Source organism: Cavia porcellus, unplaced genomic scaffold, assembly GCF_034190915.1.
Source record: "Cavia porcellus strain 051 isolate PalLab524CR breed Dunkin Hartley unplaced genomic scaffold, mCavPor4.1 scaffold_14, whole genome shotgun sequence".
Taxonomy (NCBI): domain Eukaryota; kingdom Metazoa; phylum Chordata; class Mammalia; order Rodentia; family Caviidae; genus Cavia; species Cavia porcellus.
Genome location: NW_026947497.1, coordinates 60,943,532 through 60,969,009, shown reverse-complemented (window position 1 = coordinate 60,969,009; position 25,478 = coordinate 60,943,532). Strand labels below are relative to the sequence as shown.

Sequence of the window (25,478 nt, the reverse complement as noted above, 5' to 3'; positions counted from 1 at the left end):
ACAGGAAATCACTAGTTAATGAATTACATATTGTCATCTTGGAAATACTTGTTCAAGTTACAAAATTAAAGCTTATATAGTGAATATTCAAACAGTGAGACCAAACAATTCTGTTCAATGATCCAACAAAACTCAGTAATATCATTGTCTATCTTATATACTTAAATATACATGCAGTTATATCATTTAGAGCACTTTCTTTTCCTCTTTTTTATACAATGACTATTACACATTTTGGGTTTTATTGGTCCCACAGTTCTTATTACTTTTTTTGGAAGAGAGTAAAACCAAATGTGACATAACAGAACAGAGTCGGTCAAATCAAAAGGGTGGACATAATAGATAATGTAAAAACATAATACAAGGTGATCACAATGGTTACCATAATGCCTCCCACTATCTCTAATAGAATTGCCTATATCTTCAGTTATAATAAAATTGAACAAAACAGTAAAGAACGAAACCAACAAAACCAAAACATTGGAGACATTACAGGTCTTCAAAAGTAGATAATAGTCAACCAGAATGGGCGTCATAATGAATCCCACTATCTTCACAGCTGTTGTCTATACTTTTGAACCTGGTACTATCAAGCAAAACAGAATAGAGGAACATCAGTCAAGATAAGACAGTGAGAGCAATTCAGGGCTTCAAATCAATTTAATAGTAAATCAAAGTGGGTTATTATAATATATCCTACTATTTTTTTAATTTATTTTCCCCTTAATTAAAAGGATAAAAATAAAAAATAAATAATAAAATGGAGATTGAGATAAAAGAGGGGGTAACAACAAAATAGCGCAGATCAAAACATAACCATTTAAGCAAAATAGTGTTTCACCACAAGATAATCCCGACATAAAAGTAGTTACCATAGTGTTTCTTTCTTTGAAATCTTTGAGTATAACTTCGTATACTGTAGCATCAAATATATCAAAACACTGTAAAACATTCAAGGGAATGACAGTATTACAGGTATTTAGAATCAACTAACAGAAAATGAACAATGGTTTCTGTATAATCTCCTTGTCTATAAAAGTTTTTGTTTCTACTATCACATATAATAAAATCCAATAAGATACAACATGCTAAGACCAATGGAGACAGAAGAACAAAAGCTTGATCAGACTTCAAAACAAGATGATACTAAATCAGCATTACCTATTATGACATCGTTTTCTCCAAAATAGCTGTTCCTATCATCCAATCTTCTCTGCCTCATTTCTATGGAGCTCTTTTTCTGTCATTAGTTGTCAGTTTGTCTTCTTCATTTTGTTTTCTGCTCCATTCATTGTGGCCTCTCTGCCACTATTTATGGATTCTTCATATTTTTCTTTTTTAGAATATCCTGCAATATTCTCTGTAGAGTTGAATTGGTGGTTGCATATTCCCCTAGTTCATCTTTATCCTGGAAGCATCTTGTTTTTCCACCAATTTCCAGGGATAGTTTTGCAGGATATATCAATCTTGGCTGGAGGTTATTATCTTTCAAAGCTTGAATTATTTCCCCCCCATGCTCTTCGTGATTTGATGGTTTGTGCCAAGAAGTCTGCTGTACTTCTGATGGGTGTTCCCTTGTAAGTGATCTGTTCCTTGTCTCTGACGGCTTTTAATATTCTGTTTTTATATTGGATTTCTGGCCTGGGTATAGCTCTGTTTGGGTTGTAGGTGGCTGGGGTCCTGAATGCTTCATACATTTGAGTATCTTTACCTTTTGCTAAATTAGGAAAATTCTCCTGGATTATTTCTGCAAGTAGCTTTTGTAGTTCATTTGTTTGTGTCCCTACCTCTTCTTTTATGTTCTTAATTCTTAAGTTATAGATCCTCTTATCATCTTCTAGTCTTTGTATAATTGCTGTTTGTTTCTTTGTTATTTTTAAGAAGTTTTTCATTTCATGCTCCCATATTACAAATCTGGCCTTCAGTTCAGATAACTATCCTTAGTTTCTTTCAAGTTGTTATGCCAGCTTTCAATAGAGTTTTTAGTTTCCTGGTAATCTCTTTGAACCTGCTTCACGTATTCTATGCTTTCTCTATTTACTCCATCAAACAATTCTCCCCTCTTTTTCTGTTGTTCCATTCCACCATCTGTTTTTTCTTGGGTGGTGCTTAGCATTTCTCTAACTATTCTGCTTATGTCTAGCTTCAGGTCACTAATAACTTCATTCCTGAACTCATCTGTGAGGCTCTGGAGATAGCACTTTATGTCTATTGATGCCATGTCTGCTATTGCCTGTTTCTCAGGATTGGGGGCTGAAGGGCCTTTCTTGTTGCTCCCTCTTCCCATATTCTTTGTTCCTTATATATGCAAGCATATATAGGAGGCCTAGCTTCCTTCCCTGTTGGCCACAGTCTGATTGAATTGTGCCGACTAGGTGTTCCCGCCCACCACAGCGCACCAAGGAGTTACGGACCCACCAGCCTGTGCGGGGCCCGCCCCTCCAGGTCACCTTTAGGCGCTGGGACCTAGGTTGTGCTAGCTACTGGGTCTCAGCCAGCAACATTAGGTAAGCCAGGCACTGCTCACCAATCCCGCTTGAGAGGGGGATATGTGACTGAAGTCACTGCAGCACCCTGTTCTGGCAAGTCTGCCTGGTCCCAGAATATCCTCTGTTGGAGCCTCCTAGGTCGTGGAAGAGTCCCAGTTTCTCTCACCCACCGCAGGTTGATGCACGGCTCCCCGCCCGTCCCGTTCTCAACTCCATTCACTGATTCCCGTTCTCAGAGCTTTTGCGCATCTCTCTCCCTGCGGAGCCGATTCAGATGCAGCCGCGGTGGCAGGAAACCCAAATCGCGGTTTCCAATGGCGCGGGCTCCAGCTTCCATGCTGAGGCTTTATATGTTCCTGTTATAGCACCAGGATTGCGTTCTCAGTTGGTTTCTGTCAGCCCAGTTCGTTCTTGGGTCAGCAGGGCATATCTCCTGTTTTAGGATTCCTCACTCCGTAACATTCCTGGATTCTAAGCTGGGTCTTTCAGAGAGCCTCTGTAGCTGCTGCTATCTGTCCGCCATGTTCTCCCAGAAGTCATGTTGTGATTTCAGATCTGTCTTTTGAATTGGTATTTCTTTATAACAAACATGTCATTTTCCTCCAGATTTTTGGAAAATATTTTCTTTGCCTTTGGGATTTAGAAATTTAGTCATTGTTTATGTTTGGTGTGGATTCTTTGGATTTATCCTGTTGGAATTTGCTCAGTTTCTTGAATCTATGGATGTATATCTTTGCAAGCGAGGATGTTTGTTGCTCAGGCATTTTTTTCTTTGAATCCCTTTGTGTTCTTGTTTGTCCCTTGTCCTCAATTTAGTGCCAATATTATAAATGTAAGGTATTTTTAGCCTCCAGCAGATTCCCGAGGGTGTTTTAGTTTTGTCTTTCTTATGTCTATTTTTTAGATTTTAAAAGCTGAATTTATCTGTCCTTGTATCCTCTGATTGTTTTCTTTCTTTCTTTCTTTCTTTTTTTATCGGTACCAGGTATCAAACTCATGACTGCCTGCTCGCAAGGCAGGCACTTATGCCACTGAGCTAAATCCCCAGCCCCTGATTCTGTTTTCTTTTATATGTATTCTGCTATTGTCTCCATCCAGGGAGGGCATTATCTTATTTATTACATTTTTCAGTTATACAATTTATATTAGGTTCATTTTTATGGCCTCTTATTTCTCTGAGATTTTAAATTCTTCATTGGTTTTAAGAGAACTTGCTAAGCTTTTCAAAATGTGTTCATGAGGTCGCTTTAAAGTTCTTGTGAAGTATCACAGCACTGACTCACAGTGGCCTTGTCTGTTTGGTTTGTGTTGTGGCTTTCCTGGTCCTTGCACTGATGAGTAACTGGTTTTGGTTGTGGATGTCTGGTAATGGACATTTGTGTGCTAGGAGGTTTGGGTCCTTTGTTCACTCTTTGTCACTGAGCCCTGTTGGGCTTGGCCGGGTGCTGCTCCTGGGCCTCTGGGAGCTGACTGAGCAGGATGCTTTTTGCCTCTGCCTGCTTCTCCCAGCTTCCCCGCCACCCAGCCAGGAGCAGACAGCCAGTGCCTGCTGGGTCTCTTGGACACTTGTCCTAACTGGAGAATCGGCCATTCCTGTCTGCTCCTGTCCCTCTAACAACTGCCACTTCTTCACTAGAACTTGGAGGGAGCCATTTGCACTCTGGGGTAGGGGTTGCAGTGGGAGACAAACTCCCCAATGGCCCCCTAAGACTAAGGAAGAGGAGGGTGAAGAGTATGTGTGGTTTTCTGGCCATGTGTTGCCAAAGCAGGGCAAGTAGCACTGCAGAGGTTTCCTCTTGGGATGCTGTCAGCTGGCTGTTCACCCGGCAAGGGAAGCAGCTGTCTTAAGTTTCTCTCTCTTTTTTTTTTCTTTTCTTTTTTATCAGTATGGGGGATCGAACTCATGACCACACACTTGCAAGGTAGGCGCTTATGCCGCTGAGCTAAATCCCCAGCCCCAGTCTAAATTTCTCATCACAGAGACAAAGTATCTGACACCCACAACTTAAAGGAGGAGAGGATTGCTTGACTCACTGTTTTTGGAGGATTCAGTCCCTGGTCAGCTGGCTCCAAGGCAGGGGTGGTGTGGTGGGAGGGACTGGTGGAAGGGAGCTATGAATGGTCATGTACTTAGGAGTAGAGGGGAAAGCAGGGAGCTGGGAGGAGCCTCACCCCAGCAACAGCACAGAAGCGCTTTTTCACTCTGTATCTTCTTCTCTTGCTTTGATATATATGGGGATTTATCGTTAGAAGAGAGAACACCTTGGAGAAGTGGGCTAGTCTATCTCTGCAGGACTGCAAATCCAAAATCAGTTTTTTTATTTTTTTGTCTTTTTCCTTTTTATCGGCACCGGGGATCGAACTCACGACTGCCTGCTTTTAAGGCAGGTGCTTATGCCGCTGAGCTAAATCCCCAGCCCCCCCAAATCAGTTTTAAATGTCACTTGTGGAAGTGTCAATTTTTCTGACTATTGGGGAAGTGACTTGGAAATGTCTGTAAACATTCACAATGGCTTCACTTTGCCTTTAAAAGGCTTCCATTTGCTATTTGAATTTTGGAGACTAACATGGACTGTTTGTCACATGGACATGAGAGTGTTCAGTGCACCATGGTTTCTGGAGGTGAATACCTGGAAATACTGTGTTTCATTAGTATTGGAAGGTTTCAGTAAATGATGACATCACTTAATATGAATAACTCACTGGTTAATTTGGAGGGATGTGCATTATATAGAGACAAGTGATAAAGGACAGAGTTCTGTATTATGAAGATATTTTTGTAAAATAACAAATGGCAAAAGTTATTTGTGTATTAATATAAAAATCCATATACACAAACAAATAATACCAAACAGATTGTTTGAGGAGGGGTCGGATAGATAGTGTAATGGTTAATGCATTGTGTCCACTGGAGATGTTTAGAAGTTTAACTAAGCAGCTTAGCAGGAGGCCAGGGTCCTTACTTTATAAATATCCTCAGCCTGTGCAAGAGCAGGGAACTGAGACGGTGTGGGTATAGAAGACCCACCCTATGGCAGATAGCCTTCTTACAATGCAAGGAAAGAAAAAATGGCTTGCTGTTTTTCCTTTTTGCTCTTGTTGCTTTTGCTGTCTTTCGTTGCTGTGAACATTTACCCCTTGCCCATGCCACCTGCTATGAACCAGCTGAGTATGCACTAAAATATCCAAAAACTGTGAGCTAAACTTCTCTTTTAATTTTGGGTCAGATATTCTGTCTCAGTAATGAGAGAAAAGTACCAGAGACAGAATTAGGTAACAGGAGTGGGGTCCTTGTTGTGACTATACCTAACCATATGGTTCAAGAGCCTTGGGAAATTGCTTGTGGGAAGAGTTTTAAAAGGTTTAGATATGTCATCTAAAAAGTAGAGCTAAAATGCCTTAGGCTGTTCTGTTTGGTCAGAGCTCAGAAGACCAGAAAGCTGGTAAAGATCAGACTTGAGAGATTTCTGCTAGGGAGAAGAAATCTTAGTTGTTTGACTCCAGATGATGTATGTTATGGCTTGGGAGAAAGTTTTTCTGAATTTTGCTTGTGTTCAGACATTTTGCCTGAGACTGAGATTAAGGGCAGCAGACTGAGTAATCTGGCAGAAGAAATTTCAAGGCAGTAGAAGGTTGAGGTTGTGGCATGTTTATTGTTGGGAGATATAGCCAGATTAATGTTGCAAATCAAGAACAAAAAGCTCAGCAGGATGACTTAAAATGTTGTGACTTTGACCAGAAAGAAAGGTCCAGCAAAACTGTGGACTGCAAAAATAGAGCAGAGGAGGTCTTGACTGCTGAGAAGGAATGGGAGAATATAAAAGATAGCCCGAGGGCATCAGAAGTAGTAGCAAGTCACCACCCACTGCAGTCTCAAAACTGCAAAAGTGAAAGACTGCTCTGAGGAGAAAATTGCAAAGCAGCATGTTCTTGAATTGCAGCAGCACAGAAAATTTGTTCCTCAGAATTGGATTCAGAGTGCCCAGTGATCCAGGCACTTGACCCCCTGCAGTCAAGAAAGAGGAAAGCCTGGCTACTGCTCCAGCTGGCAGCAGACCTTGCCATCATTCATGGAGTGCTTGTTTTAGATGCATTCAAAATGTAAGAGTTACGGGTTCAGAAGGCCTGGAGGTCATGTAGTGTGCCCCTGAGAGGACAGTGTGTAAAGCCAAAGGTACAGTAGAAACTTCAAAAGTCCGAAAAAGCCGGAAATGTGGATCATCTAAGGAAAGTCGCAAGGAGGGAGCAAAGTGGGCCTAAGAGAAAAGCTGTAGGAGCTACAGCCACTGGAAGGGCCTGGGGTGGAACCATCCTAGCCCTTTGGAGCTCACAATTATCATATAGTGCCTTGATGCTGTGTGTGCAACTACAGAAATTAATGTTTGCCCTGTTGGATTTTGGACTTGCTTTAGTCCCAATCTTTTGTATCCTCCTATTTATAACTTTTGAAGTAAAAATGTTTATTTTTCGTCATTAAATGCTGGAAGTGTTTAACTTTTCATTTGTTTGGGGGCTTGTAGCTAAGGGTTTGCCTTACATCTTGGAAGAGACCTGTGACTTGGATTTAGCAGGAATGCAGAAACTGTCAGGACTTTGGCAGCTCTTAGAGGTGGACTAAATGTCTTTTGCATAAAGGGATGTGCATGAGTCTTTGGGGATGCAAGGGAAAAATGTTAGGGTTCTAATGTAATGTAATGTTTATAGTTCTTTTTTTCTATTTTCTTGATACTGGTTCTTAAGGATTGTTAAACCTGTGTTAAAATGTTCAAATTGTAAAATGATAAAAATTGTGTTTTTGTATCTGGAGACCTGTTGAGAGAAATGTGTCTGGTATCCTAATGGTTGAAACATTGTGTCTACTTGAGGGGTATAAAAGTTTAAGTGACTCCTCAGGAGGCCAGAGTCTTTACTTTGTAAACATCCTCAGTTGTAGCAAGAGGAGGGAGGGAACAGAGATGATAGGGATGTGGAGGGCCTACCCTATGGCAGATGGCCTGCTTGCAACATGAGGGAGGGAAAGAGGCTTCCGTGTTCCCTTTTTGTTCCTGTTGCTTTTGCTGTCTTCTGTGGCCATGAATGGGATGCCTCCCCTCTCAGCCAGGTCACCCTGCCTTGGAACAGCTGAGTATGGACTAAAACCCCCACAAACTGTGAGCTAAGTAAACCTGTCCTTGAAGTTTAGATCAAGTATTCTGTCTCAGCAATAAGAGAAAAGTAACTAAAAGAGGGAGTTTAATTATCTTTATTCATTGGCATTTTTAGGCTGTATAATATTTCTTTTCTATAATTAAAAAAACCTAAACAGCAGAAAATAAAATGTTAGTAATAGGTTAGTTAATAAGTCGGTTTAAAAAGGTAGAGATCTCTAAGACAGTAAAAGTTCAATCGTTTTTGACTTTTATATTTAATTTATTAATATAAATTATTCTCAGAAAACATACAGTCTGAAAGAGGTTGATATCTGCTTCTTTGTGTTTTGCAAACTGGGTATTGTATTAGTAAGTGTGTAAAATGCACAGTTGTACGTAATGGTGTGCCAAGAGAGGCCCTGTGTGGGCTGCATGTGTTAAAATGCTCTGTGGTGTATGGTCATGGGGAAGTGCTCTTCCTGCGCCATGGAGCCTCACCGAGAGCAGGGCCACTTCCCACAACTCTCTGCGGCGCTCTGCCTGACAGCTGAGCCCCGTGGCCGAGCCTGGGCAGCACTGCTACATTATGTGGATGTTTTTCCTGCTTACCGTCATTGCTGTCAGCCTTCTGTGGAGTCAGCTCTGGGTCTAGCTGGCAGGATACAAGTGGTGAGACTGGGCGTCAGGGTCAGATGAAAATGGGATGATGGCTCCCCATGCCCCACTCTCCAAATGGCCCTGTACTCATATTGAGTGTGACAAGCGATGAAGCAGAGCCTGGCCTGTGTCTGGGAACCGAAGTGCGTTTCGTGGGGTTGCTGTGGGCTGAGTGCCGGAGCCGCCTGGTGGAGCAAGCAGGTTTTCCTGGAAACTGGTTTTCCCTCTCCCAGGACTTTGCTGTTAATACAGTAATCACCAAAATTAAAAATAAAATTGCTTTGATCTTAAAAGAAGTATTTTTTAAAGAAATATTTACTCTGGATAATTGGTTAACTGTGTTAAAAAAATTATTTTCTCTGCTTATACCATACAAAAGTCAATTCCAGATGGATTAAAGAACTATGTACCCCAAAGAAACCATAAACAGCTGGAAGAAAATTTGTTTCAATATGGGCAAGGGAGGCTGTTCTGAGGAGAAAAGCAATGAGGGAAACCATGAAAGGAAGTACTGATCGTTGGGCTGCACATGAATTAGAAACTTTTATATCTCTAAAAATTGTAAGTAAAGTTTATAGACCAGCAAAAGTATGGCATTTTTATATCATATGAAATAATTTCCATACTGTAGAGAGGTTCATAATAATAGGAATATTCAGCCCCATTGATAAAGAAATGCAAATTAGAATGATAACCAAATACTATTCTTATCCATACATTGTCAGGGTAATGCAGCCACTACCACTGACTTCCATTCCACTTACAGATAGAGGGACAGCTTTTTCTCCAACTGATGAGGCTGCCTTTTGGTGCCTCTTTTATAATGTGTGTTAGGATCTTGGATCAGTATCTTCACTGTTGTAAACAGAGTTGAATGCAGGCTTGTACTTCGCTAGAGCTATTAAGTACCTGAAGGACTGGTGAGTCTCAGTGACTCCGACTCTCCTTGGTTACTGAGGCTCTGTTTAGCTCAGCTACTGGCTGTGGCAGTGTCCAGAGGTGTCACAGCCCTGCAGGCGTGGGTGCCTGGCCTTAGCATATAGCAGCCACTGGTTCCCATGGTTGCTCCCTCTGCCAGCATTGAACTCTTCCCAAAGTGATCTTCTGGTTAGAAAGACTCATCCCTGCATCGCCTGCTGGAAGTTATCCTCTCAGAAAAACCTGCAGCAAAGCTCGTAGACAAGGAGCCTGGAAGCAAAGATATAACAGTGGATCAGATCCCTCTACCCCTTCATTTGCATGTTCTAATGATGGCGAGACCATCGCATGTGTCCTGCTACTGACTGAACGTGTGTACGTGGTGGTGTAAGCAGAACCCAGTTTCGGGGCATGGGTTTCCCCAGCTAGCACCATGACAGGTTTCCAGTAAGCCTTTCCTTATTTCTGTTAAGCCCAACACTTCTGGACGGTGGAGGATGTGCTGAGATCATGGATTTTATGCGCTTGAGCCCACAGCCACATCTTGCTTGCTATTACTAAGTTCCTGATCACAGGCATTATTACATTGGTTACCATGGTGGTTAATAAGGCGTTTCTAAAGCTGCTGCCTCTGCAGCTGGCAGTTTGTGGGTGTGGAAAGCAAATATGCACCCAGGATCTGTGTCTGTTCCAGCCAGGGTAGTTGCTGCTCTTCCACAAACCATGGCCTTCCTAGGTACCTGGTCGGTGTCCTCAGGAAGGACTCATAGCAGGTTTAGCATTGGTTCCACTTGTTGGCTGGAGAGCTGGTGTCCATGGCATCATTGGTGAGGGATACTCCTTCTGCTGAGCCCATGCGTAGCCTCCATCTTTGCCACTAGGAGCAAGCCCAGGGACGGCTGAAGGGACGTTGACTGACCTTACAGAATGTGCCTTGTCTATGTGGCTGATGGGAGCCTCCTGAGAAGTGGGCGAACTTAGCCAGCATTCACATCGGATACCCGTGCTTTGTGCATGGTACCCATCCCTAGTGGCTTGTCCATTGACCTGTTTCCTAAGACTTCCCATCCAGTCTTCAGGTCTTGTTCTGAGTCCCTGAATGTTCTGCTTGCCAGTGCCCGTGAGTCAGCAGGTGTCTGCACCACCAGCCACACCCCAGTGAAAACACAGCATGTGACACATGTGGTGCCCTGAGGCTGTCTCCTCAGAGGTCTGTGGTGCGGCTGTCCATGCCCACTTGGTGCTGTCACTCTCGACCAGGTTGGGCCTTTTCCCTGGCAGTCAGTGGGGCACAGGTCGTTCTGGGTCAGTGCAGAGGGGAGGTAGTGTGGGGGTTGGGGAGTGGGAGAGATGATACAGAAATTTGAGCCATGAACCCAAGAGACTGTTGAGTACTCCAAGCTCGATCTCTCGCATTGGTAACCTACTTGATGACAGGCCCTGCTGTCTGTGCCTGGCTTTGTGCTCGGGTGTCAGGTTAATGACAGGTAACTTACGCCATACTGTCTCTTAATGTCAGAGTTCTGTGTTGTCCAGAACAACTGTTTCTCATGGATAAAAAAGTAACCCACAGAGGAGTACTGGTTTTGCTCCCATGGCTCAGAGGTCCGTGTTGCAGTTCACTTGTGTTTCTTGGGGCTCTTTAGCCCCAGACACTAGAAGTAGCGCAGGACATGCCCAGCATAAGGTCCAGTGGCCATGCAGCTGTACTGCAACTAGATTGGGCTGAGCCTTCAGTCTGGCCCCATGGGAAACAGAACCTAGGGGGTCCTTGGAAGAACACCCGAGGAGAATGTTGTTGTAGTTGATACACTGTCTACTTGAGATATTTGGAAGTTTAACTGAGGGACTCAGGAGGGAGCCAGAATCCTTACTTTGTAAATATCCTCAGCCTGTGCACAAAGAGGGCATAGGATGTTGTGGGTGTTACACCTGTCTGGAGGGGGGCGTGGGAGGTGTGTGTAAAATATAAAGAAGGAGAAGAGGCTTTTTCACCCTTTTTTCTCTCCTTGCTTCCCTGATGTGTTGCTCCTGTGCCATGCCACCCTGCCTTGGAGCCAGCTGATTATGTACTGAAACCTCCACAAACTGTGAGCCAAATAAACCTTTCCTTCCTTCATGTTGAATGTGATATGTTTTGTCCTAGTAATGAAACCAAGACAAATGCCTCTGAGGTGCTGTCTGCTGCCTCCTGAATTGCCAGAATCCCATTGCCTGTGGTCTCGTTTTGGGTCATTGTAGAAGATGCAGACTTGTCTCTGGCCTGGAGGACATCTCAGAGCTCTCACCTACGGGGGCCCTGGAGCCGCAGGACTTTGTCTGTCTCTGTCTTGCTAAGCTGTAGACTTCTCAGGCCCTGTCAGCTTAGTGTCCCCAAAACAATGCCCAGAGGTGGTGTTTGGGAGCATCATGCAGGCCGCCATGTGGCGGAGGACAGGGGCATTGGCGTCACTTTGCAAGGAAGCAGTGAGCATAGTGATAAAGGCAAATGCTGTGCCTGCCAGTGGCTCTGCCATTCCTCCTGGCCTCCTGAGTCAGAAAAGTCCCCCCTGGGTCAGTAGCCACAAAGATGCCACGGCGACACAGGCTTGCATTGAAGAAGCGGGGTGGGGGGTGGTGGCTGCCCTTGTGGGTGTAGATGTTCGCGCTCTGGGACCTCTGCTGTCATTGTTCGAGATCTACAGCAATCACTGCCCAGGAGTGAGCCCGTTCACATGGAGGTGTGTGATGGACGTAATCCCCCTTTTAGGTTTTTGTCGTTGTATTAATTTTAGGATGTGTTTCTCTGTTCATATGGTTTATTGTCTTGGTGGAGAGGAAGTGTTCCAGATTTCCAGTTGTCCCCTCTTATCATGTGAGTCCTCCTATCACTGGGCAGCTGGCCAGGGTGTGGGCTCCACAGTTACTAAGGGAGTGTGTTGCAGTTACACATTTAGGAAGTAAGGAACTAATCACAGCATAGCCCATCCATTTGCGGGGTGCAGTGCAGCTTGAATTTGGGCCAAAATCATTTATCACCTGGCCACCATAAGCTGAGAGACAAAAGCTTTAATTACAAGCAGAGGGATTGAGTTGGGTGATGAATTTGCTGAGGCTCTGGCAGGAAGATGGAAGAGAGGAAAAATGCATCCCATATTTAAAGCAAATCGTTCCTGTATGGGGGCGGGCAACAGTCACAAGTTGGGGAAGGAGTAGAGACATGAAATGGGTGTGGAGCAGAACGGAACAAAGACAAGCACTGCTTTCCTTCTCCTGAAATTGTGTCCTGCTCCACGAGGACCCAGTCAGGACGAGAGAGAAACCGCCTGTGGGATGAAGTGGGGCAACTCTGGGAGAGCTGCTAGGGAGCTCTAATGGTCAGCAATACATTGTGTCAACCTGAGAAGTTTAACTATACAGGGAACCCAGGTTATTACTTTGTAGGGATCCCCCCTCTTACTTTGTAAATTTCCTGTACAAGGGGACTGAGGACAGAGAGCCAGGGTGATGGTGTGAGTGCTACACCTCCCCTGGGGTGGTGGTGGTGGCGGCGGCAGTCTCCATGCAGTATAATGGAGAAGAGGCTTGTTCTCCACCCCCACTTTGGTCTTGCTGCTTTTGCCACCTTCCCCTGTTGCTCCTCACCACGGCACTGTGCCTTGGAGCCAGTTGATTATGAACTGAAACCCCCACAAACTGTGAACTCAGTATTAGTGGTATTTTGTCTCAAAAATGAAAGAAAAGTAAACAAGACAAGTTCCCTGGAAAAGCTGAAAGTTCCTTGGAAAAGCTGGTGGTCATGGCCACAGTTCAGCACAGGTGCAGCCGCAGGGTCACAGCTGAATGTCACAGCCCTGGAGAGTCCTGCCGGAGTTTCCCACTCCCCAACCGCTGCTCCACCCATTCTGAGTCATTCTCCTGGCATCGGCCGTCAGAGAGAGATCCTTGTAGAAACAAGATAAAAGCAAAAGCAAAGCTATACTCAGTGTTCTGTGGAGGACACGAGTGCCCTGCGGAGATGCCGGCAAACACAGATGCCCTTGTCTCCCTGCTCTGTGTTGGGTGATTTGTTCTGTTGAGGATCTCATTGTTTTCCTGCTGCAGTGAGGCTGCCCAATGTGGATGTGGGGTGGACATGTGTTGTTGACATCCTGTCCAGCAGTGCAAGGCCAGGGGCTGGGGGTGTCTTCAGGAGATGAGGGGGCAGCATCCACTGATGGGCATCAAGCTGAGTGGGGACTGCAGGGGTGTGGTGGGGAGGGAAGGGAGCCGGGCAGAGCCTGGGACACCGCTTGCCATGCCTCCTCAGAATGGATGTCACCTCCTGGAGCCTCCTCACAGTGCTCAGATCACTGTCCCACATGACAGCTACACTGTGCTGTTCAGTGATTTTCTACCTAAGAATTACTATCCCAGCAGACTTCTCACATCTGACCAAGTACGTGCAGAATTGTTCTTGCAATTCCTTGTTGTGTTGTTGTTGTTATTCTGTTATTATTTCTGTGTAATGCTGTTTGCTGCTTCCCTCACTGTGGTCTTTGCAGAGAGATCGTTTGGTTGTGAGGCCTTTAACAGAGGAGTTCATTCTTCCTTAATTTTCTCTGTGAGATGTACCCCTATTACCTCCTGCTTGTTGTTGATTGTTTTCTTCCTGTTTGAATACATCATCCTGAGCTGTGTCCACATTGACTACAAGGTGCTTAGCGCAAGAGTGGTTCCTGGACAGAGGACGTGCTGTCAGCGCTGTCAACCCTGTGCTACTGGGCTCGTTTTGCAGTGGGGTTTGCATTATGGTTGGTCATCACTAGAGCACAGCAGGAGGGCGGGGTGGGAAACATCATGGTGGATGTGCGACCCCAGTGAGGAGGTTGCAGTGAGGTTGGTGCAGTGGGAATGAAAGGCAGAGACCCATGGAAAGCGATGGGTGGGAAAGACATTTGGGGGACAGCGAGACTGGGGGAGAAATAATCCTTTACCTGTGGTTGGAAGGATAAGGAAGACTAGATTGGATTCATATGCAATCTGCTTAGATTGTTGTTCATGATCTTTTTAACTCCATACACTTTGTATGCCATGAGCTAACCATTTGCAGTTTTGTTGTAAAACAATTATAAAGTGTTTTTGGACACTACCCTCCACTCTTTCTCTCAGGAAATAACATTCCTCTGTCAGTAGTCTGTTTATTCTTCTGTCGGCCTGAGAGCAGTGTGAGGCCAGGGAGGTGCTGGGGGAGCGTGGACGGGCAGAGCATCATTCAGGCTGGGTGTGCCCTGCTGTGGCCCTGGTCTTATTCCTGCCAGCAGACACAGTGCTGTTTTCTCAGTGCCGCTGGTCTCTGTCAGGCTTTGAAAATGACATGAATAGCTTTTGCCTCATAGCAAATCTGCTGCAAACTATGGTAATGAAGCAATACATTAATAAATTTTATGACAACTAATTTAGATTTTAGAGAAAAGTCAGTTCCTTAGAGACAAGTGCAAATTTGCTTTCTCACACCCAGTAAATTTTGGGGAGATTTTTTTGCGACTTCCTGGCTCCTGAAAGATACACATTTCCCTTTTGTCTTCTGATTTTGGGTCGAATGCTGTTGGTACAAAGGATTTCCTGGAGCGAGGAGGAAAACCCCACTTCTGAATATCTCATCCCGGTCTGAGTTAGGGTCAACCAGGTTGCTCCCCTAACTACCTTCCACAGAGAAATGTAAATCCTGTCTGAAGCAGTTGGAACACTGCCCTGGGAGTGTCTCTGTGTTTCCTGGGTGAATTCTCACACTCGGCAGACACAAACCAGGTCTGTAAGGAGAGAGGGTAGCATAGTAAAAAGACAGCAAGCAAGATGAACCAGAGCCAGGGCCCTCAGGGAACCCAGAGAATGGTGTTATAGACTTTAATGTAATTAATCTGCTCAAGGAATTTGAAAGTTTTAGTGTTTTAGTAGAAAACTATAGTAACAAACCAAATGGATACTGTGGAACTCAAAAACACAACACCTGAAAGCAAAATCTCAGTGGATTGGGTTGATTTGACCTGGCTGAATAGAGAATTAATACGCTGGAGTTATATGGGATCAGCATAGAGGCCAAAGAATGTAAAATTAGAGCGGAAGAAATGGGGAGATAATGGTGGTTTATAAAGTAGAAGGTGCTGGATCATTTGGACACAAAATTAATTTGTGTAGATTACACATTTAAATGTCAAAAGTAAAACAGTAAATCTTCCAGTAGATATCAAAGGAAAATATCTTCCTGACTTTGGGATAGACCAAGATTTTGTTAACAAGTGCACCGATCATAATGGAAAATACTATCCTAATAAATTGCGTGGCTTAGATTCGAACCTCTATTAGAGTAAAATAATAAAAAGATGAAACACAGAATAGGGAAAAGCTTTTGTTCCATGTATAAGTAACACTGAACTTGCTTTATTCCCTGCTGTTGGGTACTGAACCTAGGCCAGTACTCCTCCACTGAGCCATATCCCCAGCCTAACACTGAGCTCTTCAGTACAATGTCCAAAGAGGTACTCTGTCATGGACAGTGGAAAGATAACCCAATCCAAAAATGAGCACAGACCTTAACAGGAACTTGATAGAAGTGATTATCTCCAAATGGTTAATTAACATGTGAAAAAGTACTTGACCTCATTGGTCATTAGGAAAATTCATTTTAATCACAGTGAGATACCAGGGTCTATTACTAGAACGTCTGTGATCACCAAGCCTGATAATGCAGAGTTTGGCAAGGACGCCGTGCACCTGTAATTCTTACATCTGGTGGAGTGTAAACTGACATAGTAATCAGTTAGGGAAACTGATAAACAATGTCTGTTAAATGGATGCAGGCATGCCTTGTGATCGAGCAAGGTCATCTCTAAGTACAACCCCAAATGCAGTGTTGCATTTGTCTAGCATAAATGTGGCTGCATGATTTACAAACTGAAACATCCTGCATGTCTACCCACAGCAGCAAAATGCGTGAATAAAGCATTGCACATTCACACATACTAGCACACTACATAGCAATGAAAATTCTGAGGGTTGTCAATCAGCACAAATGATGTTTGAGTTAAGAAGTCAGAGTCTGGGGTATTGGTTTTCATCGCTTCATGATTAAGGTCTGGGGGAAGACAGTGTGTTCTAGGTCTTGGTGTGGAGGTGAATTTGTGGACTTTGAACTTCACATCAAGATCATACATGCAGGTCTTTTTAATGTGAACTTTAGCATTAGTACCTTTCTTAAGATAATTAGTCTTGTTAAAGAGAGAGCATGCGAAAAGGCTTCTAGAGCCCTGCCTGGCAAGACATGATATGCTGTAAGGTGCTGGAAACCCGCTAGGGAAGTGGAACCAGCTTCTCAGTATTCTTACTGGGTCAAAATTCACTTAGTCTCTCTCTTTTGGTTAGATTATCCTCTCTTTAACTTAGTGTGCTTTTTACCTGTACAGATATTTTGTTTTATTTTTTCTAGAGTACAAATGTTACGATTGCTCTGCTTGAGTGTAAGTCTAGTGGCAGTCATTTAGAGACAACAGGTCGGGAGTGTGCCAACAGTAATGGTCATACTGACTAAGACTCCTGGAAAAGTGGTTGCATCAAGGGGCACTGGAATCACCCGTGGATTAGTTCACTGGTGTTCACAGCTGAATGTGCTCCTAGGAGGAAGTCCTCGGTAGAGGTGGGCACTGGGGTATGCCTCTGGGTAGTATGTTTCCCCCTGGAACTGTTCTCCTACCCTGCTTCTCAACTGCAGTGAATGCAGCAGTCTGCTCTGCCAGGCCCTTCTGCCATGTTTTTGCCTTGGAGCCAGCCAGTGGTGGACTGGACCCTCTGAGACTATGAGCCAAATGAACTTTTAAATGATGTATGTCAGGTGTATCACCCCAGTGTTAGGAAAGTTAAGTAACATAGAAAATGCTATTGGAGAAATGGGGTTGTTGCTGTGGCTGTACCTGACCATACGGTTCAGAAGCCATTGGTACACTGCTCCATTGCAGGAGCAGCGTGGAAAGGTTTAGAGATGCTGGCTGAGAGGGCCTAAAGTGCTGTAAGCACAGCCTGATGGGTGGTTCTGTCAGAGCTGAGGAGATGAGAATGTTGGCAGGAATGTGGACGGTAAAAGCCAGGATCAGTAAGTTTCAGGTGAGAATGGGAGTTCTGTTAAAAGTTGGACAAGGGGTCATGGATGTTACATTCTGGCAAAAAATTCATCTACATTTTGCCAATGTCCTGAGACTTGGCAGGAGGTGTGGATTTAAGGACGATGGACTAATTGATTTGGCAATGGAAATGTAAACGCCATTTAACACTCAGGTTGGGGCAAGGTACTGCTGATAGCTCTTACCAGCTTTGTGGTAAAAATTGGGGATAAAAAGCAGAGCTGAAATGTATGGACAGCTTACGTTCTGGCCCCAAAGCTAGCATACATCAATTTGGAGCCAAAAAGATGTGTGGTTGGTTAAAAGATTAGTACCATTACAAAGACATGTACTTTGAACCGGAGACAGGGAAATCACCTTGAGGGCATCTTCAGGGATTAGCAAAACCCCACCCACTGAAGGTTTAAGCCTGGAAAAATGCAAACTCTTTAGTTGAATGCAGAATCTGTGACCCCACATCTTAAGAAGGAGCTCCTAGGAAGTTGGTTGCCTACCATGTTCACCATGCTCAGCCATGCAGGCACTCAGTGTCCACTGCAGCTGTGGTTTGAGAGGACATGGATACTGTTTAAGCTGCTGGCAAAACTTGGCATCATTCATGTGATGCTGTTTTTCAGGCAGCAGGATTCTAGAGTTGTTGGGTCATTGAGGTTTTCAACCAGATTTCAGAGGAGGGCCCGGAGCCCAGGCAGTGTGGCCTTGAGAAGGGGATGTGTGAAGTTTTGTAGAGTGACTGAAGGTGTAGTGGAAACTCCAGGAAGTCAGAGACTGTTATGGCTTGCTCTGGATATAACTCCAAGGCCTCATGCAGTCATGGCGGCAGGCTCCTAGAGCTTGTGACTAATAATTCATGGTCCAATGCTGGGATTATGGGTGTGAGTGCTACACCAAGTGGGTGTGGCCTCCAGTATAAGGGACAGAAAGAGTCTTTTTGCATGCGCCTCCCTTTTTGGTTCTGTTGCTTTTGCTGTCTTCTGCCACCATGAACTGTTGCCTCCGCCACCATGTGCCACCTTGCCTTGGAGCCAGCTGGTTATAGACTGAAACCTCTACACACTGTGAGCTAAATAAACCTTTCCTCCCTTAACTTTGGACATCGGGTATTTTCTCTCAGCAGTGAGAGAAGTAATTAACATAGCAGCCTTCTGCCATGCTGTTCCTACCTTGGAGTCAGGCAGTCTTGAGTTGAACCTTGGAAACTGAGCCAGAATCTGTTCTCCTTCCTTTCACTTGCGAGTGTTAGATATTTAGTTCCAGCCAATACAAGAAGGGGATCTAGGGAGGAAACTGCTCTTTAGCTGGATTTTGCCAAATATTTATTCTTTTACCCTTCTTCCTTCATCCATAGTTTTAAAAGTACTTTTTCAATGAATAGTACCAGGCAAGTGGTTAACTGTTTGGAGAAATGATGAAATTATATTCCCATCTTATTCTATAGGATAAATAGGATTCTAGTGAATTGAGGACCTCAATGTGAAAGACAAAAAGATGAAGGAAGAAAAAAGAGGATTGTGAAGGGGAAGAAGGAGAAAAAGAACACCCGGACCTGTGTTAGTCAGACTTCTATCATTGTAACAAAATGCTGAGAAAATTAATGGAAGAGGAGGATGGATTTGCTTTGGCTCACAGTTGAAGAGGTTCCAGTCCCTGTGTTGCTGTGGGTGGAGCTGCTCACCTCATGGTGACTGGGAAAGAACAAAGAGAGGAAGGAGTCACAGTGCCAGTTCTGTTTCAAGGGCACGGTCCCAGTGATGTAATTGCCTTCACCTTTCCCCAGCACCCCCTCCTGAAGGAGCCACCATTTCCTAGTAGCACCAGAGCTGGTGCCCACGCCTTTGACACACAAGCCAAGATCTGTGGTGATGCCTACAGATCAGGAACAGGAGATCAAACATAATGGGAGAATGAGAAAAAAATCTCATGATCAGATCTTCATCATCAGGCTTTATGTGATTTGGGCATGGAAAGATGTCATTTTGATGTATAGTTTTCTTGGTGACAGCTTAGAAAAGAGGAAATGGAACAAGCAAAGAAATGTAAAAATACACTTATTAGTAATGATGAGGGTTTAAGATCTCAGGAGGAAATTAAATCTGATACGATTAGATGGTGTTGTGTTTGTAATGCAGAGAAGTCACACACTGCTGGGAAGGAGCTGAGACCACCACTCGGCACCATTTTGGCCGTGGAATATCTGAGGTTCTGTCTCTCCATGGACCCCAGCAGCTGCAGCCTTCATGCTGCAGGCTGTGGGGGTGACTGTGTCCATAGCAGCTCCGCTGGGTCTACCATGTCCCAGGGGAGGGAGGGACAGTAAGGAAGTAGGGGTGCAGTGGGGGTGTCTTCTTCAAACACACTGGGCTGCACCTGTCAAACAAACTGGCCTACAGCTGTCTTATTTCCTTGGAGTGAGCTGGAGCGCTTCTGACAGAGGAGGAGTGAGTGGTGGCGATGGAGTGCCTCACACTGGCTGTGGAAGGAGGTCAGGCTCCCACACTGATAGGCAGAGGCCCTGTTCCTGAATGCATGGAGGGCGGGAGGCAGAATTGTTGACTGTGGTGATTGTGAACCCAAGAGTGAGGTGAAAGCAGAGCCACCAGCTCTGGGAAGGTCCTCTTCAGATCTGATCCTTGGGCAGCTTGATGCCAGGGTGGTGGTGGTGCTGGGGCCGTGATGACAGCAGTGTTTGCCGTGCCCCAGACTGTTCCTACTGAAACCCGCACAGCAGTCCTATGAAGCAGGCATCATTTCCTGTGGATTAGAAAACTGAAGTTCTTTAAGGCTTTGAGAACTTTGTCCAGGATGAGTCTGTACAAAGTGTGGGAGCTGGGAGTCACATTAGATTGGGGTGATGTCTCTGTCTCTGTATTATCAGGCGTAAAGCTCGATTGTGCAGGAAACTGTCTAGAAAGCCTGCTGGCCTGGTGGTACATGCCTGTCATCCTAGAACATGGAAAGCTGAGGCAGAAGCATCACCTCAAGTTCAAGGGCTAGCTAATGAGATCAAGGTGAGCCTGGACTACATAGCAAGACCCTGTTTCAAAACACCAAAAACAAACAAACCAAACCAAACCTATGGTAGGAAGCCTGACAGATACAAGTCATAATGAAGGTCTGCTGTCAGGCCCTGTTGTCTTATTTCTGGTATCAGTCCACCCCTTGATCTCATGAGGAAGAGGCGCGGGCTCTTTGCCTGGGTTCAGTGTTTCTCATTTGACAGGGCATCCTGTGTCATTGTATGTTATTTCCCTGAAAGAGTTTAAAAATAGCTCTGTGGGACACTGTGGCTTAATGTTTTAAAATGTTTACACTGAAATTTTGAGTAGATAATGAGACTCATGGTTCAAAGGCCATTTATGGCATTGTCTTATGCAGACTGAGCCTGGGAGCCATCCACAACTTTGAGCACTACTGTGAGTTGCTTTTTTATCCCTATGAATTTTTTTGATCCATGCAAATATGAATATAATTTATTTTCTTGTTTGAACTCTGTGGCAGGCACAGTACATGTTCCTACACAGTGTAAACAGAAGTGGGTTCTAAATGCTGCCTTCTGCCAGTGTCTTGTATTTTATTTCAACCAGTGCTCTTTCCCTGGCAAGTTTCTCCCCAGGCTTCTGTAGTCATACATAGTGCACCATGGGTGTACATACCCGTAGATGCAAGTGGAATATCTGTGGAGTAGCTTCTTCCTAGTGTAGGAAATATTAGGCTTTAAAGACATCACCAGCTGACTCTGTCAGCTTTCCATTACTCTGACAAAACACTGGAGACAATGAACTTATCAAGTGGGGAGGTTCTGGCTCACAGTTGCAGAGGATTTTTACACGGTGTTTGCCTGTTGCTTTGGGTCTGTGGTGAGGCAGCACATTTTTGGGGACCTGGCCTAGATCCCAAATGAGTTTATGGCAAAGGTTTAAATAAATGAGATAAGTGGTATGATTTTAGGGCTTGGAGAGGATCAAAACCCTCTACAGAGTTTGTGGACTCTGATGGCTGAGACAGGGGATGCCTCTGGGCAGCCTGTATTTATTATTTTTTCAAAGAACACAGGAAACTGAACAGATCTTGGGAGTGGCTCACGTTAACAAGAAGTATTTTAGGAGATCTCCATGTTGCATTTCGCTACAAGAGTGAAATGCCTGCGGCTGAGCCTTTATCTAGTTAATTGCAGCTGGAGCCTGGTACCCTCAGCCGCTATCTTACCTTTCCCTGGCCGTGCAGCAGCCCTGCATGTGTGTTCAATTTCCAGTTTCAGTGGCTCCCAACAGTGGGTCATGGTGGAAGTGCATAGTGGGGCACAGTGCTTACCTCATGGCAACCAGGCTGTGAAGAGAGCACCCCGTCTCCTCTTTACCAGCACTGCTCCGTGACAGCACCTTCCTCTAGAACCTGCCAGAAAGGCTCTACTACCACCCGCGCTCCGTGGGCTGAGAACTGAGCTCAGGGACTTAAAGGGGGACACATCTGCCCCTGTTTCCCCTCTCTGCAGTCATGTGGTAAGGGGGTTCTGACACACGCCTGAGCTCAGCTGGCTCTGTGCAGGTGTGGTCAACTGGTAGACGATGGGGTAGACTCTGAGTGTCCCCCAAGACTTTCTGTGTGGAGATGCAATCCCTGTTGTGTGGTAGGAAGAGGGAGAAAACCCAGCGGGCTGTAGTGTGTACACGTGGGGCGCTGGGAGGTGATGACGGCTGATGGGGTCACTACGTGGAGCCCTAAAAAGAAGCCCTGGTGCTGCAGGAAGAAGGACAGGGACCACACACGTGGTGTGAAAGGGAAAGTTTGTTTGGGAAAAGTGCTTTGCCGTGAGTGCCCCTCGAGATGCCCCTTGCTCCACACTCCCATCATGTGGGCCACTTCCCACAGCACTCGAGTCCTTGTATCTGAGTGTCTAAAAATCTGAGAATACTTAAAAAGAAAACAACTTATTACTGGACCACTAAACCCCTCAAGATACTCCCCAGACACACTTCTCCCTCTGTTTTGCCATTTCTGGAGCATTTCTGCAGTCCTCCTTGTGAGTCTTTATAAAGTGTGATAAATACGGTGGACGCAGCTGCCCACCGCCATCCAAAGGCACCTCGTAACATGTGACTGTGCCCTCATCCACCACCCCTCCGGTCTGCACTGCAGGACTCTCGCTCCTCCCTACAGTCAGAATGACCGTGGAAGGGAGATGTGTTGAATGGATTCAGGACATCGAGGCAGCCAGGACATCACAGCTGAAGAGGCTCAGGAAAGAGGACTCCAGAACTGCAGCAGAACGAGGCGGGAACAGTGGGATGAGAGTGTTCAAAGGCAGAGGCGGAGTTTGAGGGGATTCATGGCAGTGTGTCTTGGACTGCAATAACTTTGCTCTCTTGGTTCCTGATGCTAGGTTCTCCCCTGCCAGCAAGAAGACCACGCCCAGACTGTAAGCTCTTGGTTCCCCAGAGCCATGGGCTATAAGCTCTTTCTTTACCAGTAGCCCATCTCAGGTCTTCATTACAGTCATGAAGAACAAACTGATGTGTAACTCAGCTGTGTAGGCAGTGGAGGAAGGAAAGGGCTGCTGGATGGAGAGTGAATGTCAAACACTGAGCTGAGAAAGTTCTTGGGAACCGTCCGGTAGGAGAGTGTCACAGTCAGCGGTTTGGAAGTGCTCACTATGAGCCATGCAGTTATTGTCGCACAGTGATTTGGGGAAAGCTGTTTTGCAAAAGGAGGAGCTCGGCAGGAGGTGGCAAGCCGCCTTCTGGGAGGGTGGCTTCTCACCCTCCCACTGGGAATGTCTTCAGCTGCCCTGCTGCGTGGTGGGTTGTGGAGCAGTGACCAGGAGGTGGTTAGAGATGCTGCAGCCCTCTGGGCTGCTCCCCAGGGCTCAGGCTGGCCTGTTGTGCAAGCACCAGGGTCAATGACGTGGTTGCTTAAAAGCCAGGTGTGGTAAACCCAGATGTTTCCAGAGAATCTGCTGTCTAGACAGCCCTGTGTTGAGCTGAAACCTGTTCTTTGGATTTATGGATATGATTTGCTGAGAGCTGGAATTCACGAGTCGCCTGTGGGTTCCGAGCAAGGTTGGTGCCAGTGACCAACCGTGGTGTGGGCAGCCTGTGGGTTCACTGAAGTCTCTGAAGGCCAAGAGCCTCCGTGCATCAATCTCTTCACTTTTCACTTTGATCTGGAAGTGTTTCCTCCACTGGCCGAAGGCAGAGGAAACCAGCGCCTGGTTTTGTGACATCCTGGCAGCTTCAGAATCAGCTTGTCTTCTTTCTGTGTACCTGTCCTGAGCCAGGCAGAAACAGACCATCCTGACCGGCTTCAAAGACTCAGCCTGGCAGCCTTTCCAGATACACGCTGTACACTGGCCTGCTGGGAGAGGTGACCTGTGCTTTCCTGTTTGTAGGCTGGTGATGTACATCGAGAGAGACAGCAGAAGGACCTCTCCGGGCAAGGAGCCGCAGAGCGGCGGCGAGTACCTCTCTGGGTGCCTGCAGCTGCTCATCTGTCACATCACCCAGGAGCTGCCGCGGATCCTGGGTAAACGAGCCCTCTGCAGGCCTGGCTGCCGGCCCCCCCCGCCCCGCTGCCCCTGGGGTGGGCCCCGGGCACTTTCTCACTCTTCTTTCCATCCCTGCAGGCAAATGAATGCAGGGGCCTCGCCTTGCTCTTGTGGTTGGTTCTAAGATTTCAGGGGTCCTTATCTGTGTTTATAATTATTTTGCATCAATGACTTTGAGACCAGAGCAGGTTGAATGTTACACTGAGGTTTTATTGGAAGCAAAATTACCATTTTAGAGCATGAACAAAATGAAAGCTTTTTAGTTGCTTACAGTGGCCCTCACACAGATGTTTCTGTTAATTTTTCTGAAGATTTCTCTCCACTTAAATCTGAAGAGAATAATTGCTCAGGATCCCGTATACAGGCATGCAAAATTGATCAAACAATATGATTTCCCTTTTGTAACTTGGATTTTACTTACTTTCAGTTTCTTTTTCTTTTGTCTTTTTTTTTTTTTTTTTTTTTTTGGTACAGGGGATTGAACTCACAACCTCGACTTGCCAGGCAGGCACTTATGCCTGCCGCTGAGCTAAATCTCCAGCCTTACTTTCAGTTTCTTACATTAGCAAAACAGTCTGGTGTTTACACGCGAGTCTGCTTTATTTCACTTATGAGTGTGCTGTCTAGTTGCATCCATTTACCCATACAAACCTTGAGTTTATCCTTCTTCATAGCTGAGTAGTACTCCACTGTATAAACGTCCTATGTCTTTTTTTCCATTCATCAGTTGATGAGCATTTGGATTGGTTCCAAAATCTGACTCCTACAAATTGTGCAGCTATAAACATAAATGCATCTGAGCAACTGTTTTGAAGATAACAATATGTAATACAGCAACCCTTGTTAAATTCCGATCATCTTATTTTGATATCTTGTATCACTGTGTGTTGTTGTCATTGTCATCGTTTGGCTTTTGTTTGTTTGTTTGTTTGGTTGCTTGATTACTTTCTAATTTTTCTGTGCTTTATTTTCCCTTTATAAAAAAAAGAACTGAAGAAAATAATTTTCCCATGATGAGAGCCACAAGTCAGTTTATTAGAAGAATTTTAAGAGGCATAGGTTTTACATTTAAAAATTGAATTGTCAAAATTTAAAGAATTTTGACAGCATTGGTCAGTATTCAAGTTCAAATTTAAAAAATTTCTTTGGTTTAAAAATTGCCTTGTATAATTTTTAAAATTCCTTTTATTTCAAGGAAAAGAGAAATTATCTTACAATAATAGCTAATGATCTATAAAGGATATTTGCTACAACAAGAAGTCTTTATTTTGTTGTTTGCAGAATTTAAAATGTGGAATGTGCGCTCTTGGTACCAGCCCCTTTTTGTGCTTTCTGGCAGATGTGCTGTAAACCGAAGCATGAGAAGTGTTAAATGGTGAAAATCTCCTTATACTGAGCGACAGTAACTTTTGTTACATGTTTCAGGACTTTTGTCCCAGTGATTGAAACTAGAGCACCCCTAGATTCATTCTGGATTCAGACTTTGGTTTACCTCCAACCTGACTGTTATGACCTGGTCATTGGTAGCTGAGATTCTTACTACGAGACTGTATTTTAGGGTATGAAGATAAGATTCTAATGTCCACAAATCAAGTTATATTTATTATTGGAT

At 44.9% G+C, this 25,478-nt stretch overlaps 1 protein-coding gene across 8 annotated transcripts in view; it reads left to right on the top strand.

The window, feature by feature from the left end:
* Positions 1-25,478, top strand: part of Ulk4 (unc-51 like kinase 4) — a 330,250-nt gene that overhangs the window by 104,632 nt on the left and 200,140 nt on the right. For all 8 annotated transcript variants that reach the window (XM_063260957.1, XM_013160183.3, XM_063260958.1 and 5 more), the window contains exon 23: positions 23,711-23,844. In XM_063260957.1, coding sequence (XP_063117027.1) covers positions 23,711-23,844 — 134 coding nt within the window. The remainder of the gene's footprint in view (positions 1-23,710; positions 23,845-25,478) is intronic.